This window comes from Ictalurus punctatus, chromosome 20 (genome assembly GCF_001660625.3).
Source record: "Ictalurus punctatus breed USDA103 chromosome 20, Coco_2.0, whole genome shotgun sequence".
Lineage (NCBI taxonomy): Eukaryota > Metazoa > Chordata > Actinopteri > Siluriformes > Ictaluridae > Ictalurus > Ictalurus punctatus.
This window is the reverse complement of record NC_030435.2, coordinates 17,018,997-17,023,000: the sequence shown is the minus strand read 5'-3', so window position 1 is coordinate 17,023,000 and position 4,004 is coordinate 17,018,997. Positions and strand designations below refer to the sequence as shown.

Genomic DNA, 4,004 nt, shown 5'->3' with positions numbered 1-4,004 from the left:
GATGTGATACTTGAATTTTATTCAGGCATCTCCAAACCCATTTGTACTGTCTTAAATTAATCATACCTGTCACCAGGATGAGACACACCTGAGACAGGATCGTTGCTTGAGAGGCTAAGTAGTGTTAGCATGTTTCAAAGTGCTTTCATTCGAGTAGGATTTACAGTGAAACCAGCATGTTATCATAAAAAGAAATGACAATCAGAAATAAGACTGCAATAGGAGTCGTACATGTTGAGCTCGCTGTCCAACTTCGAACAGACCCAGGTTGCCAGATCTGTTGATGTAACACCCTTGCTGATAAAATGCATAGATATCGATGGTTACCCCAGACGTCTTGTACTGGGTAAAGTGCCAAGTCCTAAGTCCTAAATGCGAGAAGACTTTTACAAAGACTGAAGCAGCCACGGAGGCCGATTTCTCTCTCGTGTGGTTAACGAAGTGCAAAGCATACCGCAGATCTTCCGCGAACCCACAGTCACCCACTTACGCTTATACAAGGGGGTAATTCACCCATACCACGCTGATGCGGCGAAGAAGAAACGGACGTTCATGTCCACAGCTAGCATGACCTCATCAGCACAGCAACAGTGGCTTTCATTCATTGCTAGCCACATTAGCGATGCTTGTTCTGACCATTAACGAAAATTTTACTTGGTGCTTTGGAAGCAAAATGCATCAAATGGATAGAAACATAAGTATATGGGATTTGATGAAAAAGTAATCAGATCAAAATGTCTGATTATCAATACTGATGCGAGTGCTGCTCTTGCATTACAAAATGCGCATGCCAAAAAAAAAAGAAAAAAAAAGTAACAAAAAAACTAAACTAACCACACTTCATTCTTGTACACACATACGGCCAGTCAGCGAGGTGCATCGTTGCTATTTATAATGCAGATTTTCAACCTTGGCTTAATCCACCCTGTCACCATTTAAACTTTATACACAAATACAAACTGGCAAAAACTGTTCATTTCCTGCTCGCAGAGGAATAAAAGGGAACATAAAAAAAAGAGGCAGATTACAAATAAAGCCTGAATCAAACACAAAGTCTTTCCTCTTCAAATAGTATTCTAGAGCATCAAAGAGTCTCAGTTCTTGTGGATTTTTTTTTTTAACTTCAACAAGCCCTTACAATGCAGAGAGGAAAAGAACGAGCGCACACTGCTGAAAGCACAAATCTTTCCCTGTTTGTTAGTATTAGCTTGGGATTATTGCTGAGGTTCAGATGAAGCCTGAGGAAGTGGCGAGGAGGCTTAAGATTTAGTCTGCCTGAAAAAGAGAGGGGCAAATTGTCAGATAAAGCAGGAAGACAGGGAGGACGGTGAGGTAATGTCAGTGCGACACGAAGGTCTCATTTTCATCTAGACGATCCTCAGAAACAGATGAGACCTGACGCAGAGACAAGAGGAAAGGAGAGAAGAGACAAAGACAGGTTCAGAAACAGAGGTGGTGATCTGAACCTGTAATCAAATTAGGATTTTGAGGTAAGATCAGTGGAGCTCGATGAAGGCCTCCATTTCTTCCGAGACGAGCCCCTTGTAGGGTACTCTGTGTCTCTCGACAGCACGGGCAGCCAGGCATTGCAGCGTGACGTGGCTGAGAGGGTGCAGTGCATGCCTTGTTCCACCCGCCTCCTCTAACAGCTCGTAAGGCATCTTGCGTTGTGCATTGGTTGCGTCAAAGTGTGCTCCAGAGTGCACTAGCAGCGTCATCAGTTTGGGGCAGCCGTTCCGGGCTGCCACGTGAAGCGGCGTGTTGTTGTCCGAGTCACGCGAGTCTACGTCGGCACCACACTCCAACAGCAGCGCAGCCACGGGCAGAGATGGAAAACGCCCGACTGGGTAACGGCCCACCGCCGTCGTGTCCTTATCCATGGCCATGTGCAGGGGCGTGAAACCATTCCGTCCCCTCGGGTTCAGCTTGAGCAGCCGGTACACACTCTGCTTCTTCTGGTGCTCCTGCGCCGGGCTGCACTCCAGCTTCTCCAGCAAGAACACAAGGTGGAGGATGATGGACAGGGCTTTAGTGAACTGCGCCGCGTCAGGCTGATTATCCCGCTGTGCCACGGCCCGCTCCACCTCGCGCACACCCTTGGACAGGACCCCCATCAGGTCACGGAAGGCAACGCGAGCGGCCGGTGCACCTTTCGCACGGTCTTGGAGGACAAAACTGAAAAGCTCGGCGAATGACAAAAAGCTGCTGGCTGTCATGGGGCTCAGCGGGTCCAGGTTGCTCTGCTGCATGTCTAGTGCATATTTCCACAGACTGACACAGCGCTCGAAGTCTCCCGAGTCAGCGTAAACAGCACCGCGGTAGCGAATGTAGTAAGACGTATCTGGGTGCGAAGGGCCCAGGATGCGCTCTCGGACCAGGAGCGCTTGCATCCGCATTTCGTCCGGGTCGGTGATCAGGGCCTCCAGCTCCTCCGCCGTGTTCACCTCTCGGGCGCAGTCATACGCTGGAACGGGTGGGCCAGGCGGAGGTTTGGCCAGGAAGCCCGCTCTGCCTCCTGCTTGTCGGAGCTCCATCGCTCTTCGCCAGAAGCGCATGGCGCCCAGCAGATCGCGCTTCTTGTCTACGTAAGTCGCGCCCAGGAGCTCCAGGGCATCGATGCACTCCTCTCTCGTCGCCCTGGGCTGGTGAACGAGGTACTCGACGATGTTCGTGTGCCCGGTAACGCTTGCAGCCAGCAGCGGAGTCATACCATAGCCATCTCTCTCCATCCTGGCTTTGCATTTAAGCAGCATTTTCATGATCTCCAGACTTCCAGACTCGGCGCAGTCATGCAGCGCAGTGTTGCCTTTCACGCTCTTGCGGTTCACGTCAGCGCCGCGCTCGAGCAGAAACTTGGCGATTTCTCGGTGCCCTTTATAGCACGAGATCATCAGGCATGTGTGTCCGTGGCGGTTCGCGACCTCCATGTCGGCGTGATGTTCGACAAGATAACGCACGATTTCCAGGTGTCCATCGAAGCAGGCAGCGCGCAGAGGAGTTGAGTTAGTGAGGGTCGTGTTATTCACAGACGCGCCGTGTTTTAAAAGAGTTTTCACAACCGGTAAATGCCCCGCGGCTGAAGCCGCCCAGAGCGGAGGAGCTCCTTCAATCGTCTCTCCGTCAAAATTAACCGAACCCCCGAGCTCTACGTTCGCTTTACAATATTCAAGTAAGTAATTTACCACTTCCAAATGTCCGTACCGGGAGGCGACCAGGAGCGGCGTGCCCCCCTGCGTCTTCTCCTCGGCGAGCGCCTCTAACTCCTCCGGAGTTTTGTTGCTCAGCAACTTCTGGATAAGTTTCAGTTTCCCGTCCCTCGCCGCGTTAAACACCGCAGTCGTTATATCCATTTTCCCCGCATTCGCCTCGCCCAGTCTCTCTTAACGCTCAGAATGCGTGGAAACACCAAAACATAACTTTCCCTTCGCGTTTAAACTCTAAAACCTCCGTGAACCTCCGCCTCTCCTCTGCGTTTTCTGCCATTTTAAGGCTTAATCAAAATGGCGTCGGTCTTGTTTGACGCCTCATTGTTTACCGTGTGCGCATGGGATTCTGGGCATTGTGGTTCACAACGGTTATCTTCATTGTTATAAATGTTAACACTGGAAACACAATTCCCATAATTCATTACACATAAGCAAACATCTGACATCACGCTTTGTTCGCCGAGACCGAAAGGATTTGTAGTTTTTTGTTTTTTTGTTTTTTTGCTTTTTTACCAGCCATTCAGCTTGTTTGAGGTAATACATTTAAAGCCAATTGGGCGAAAACACTACATTCCCATGATGCATTTGACACGATTGGGGTCGTATAAAGACGTAAAAAAAGACTACTAATAAGACTGTTGTGATACTGTATAAATAGCTTTGCTTATTTGATATTTTAATTTGATTTACATTTTCATATTGTGGACGAGTTAACTTACACAATAGGGTTACCTACATAAACCTAGCCATTTGCAGAATTAATTCTCTCTCTCTCTCTCTCTCTCTCTCTCTCTCTCT

General features: G+C 49.0%; 1 protein-coding gene across 1 annotated transcript; it reads right to left on the bottom strand.

Annotated features, from left to right (window-relative positions):
- Window positions 1-3,507, bottom strand: fem1a (fem-1 homolog a). The gene has a single exon (XM_017496018.3). The coding sequence runs from the start codon at window positions 3,348-3,350 to the stop codon at window positions 1,497-1,499; it is 1,854 nt and encodes a 617-aa protein (XP_017351507.1). The 5' UTR covers window positions 3,351-3,507; the 3' UTR covers window positions 1-1,496.
- Between the last annotated feature and the right edge of the window lie 497 nt (window positions 3,508-4,004).

Coding starts and splice junctions, on each gene's coding strand:
- fem1a (XM_017496018.3), bottom strand. CDS start 3,350: ATGGATATAACGACTGCGGTGTTTAACGCGGCGAGGGACGGGAAACTG.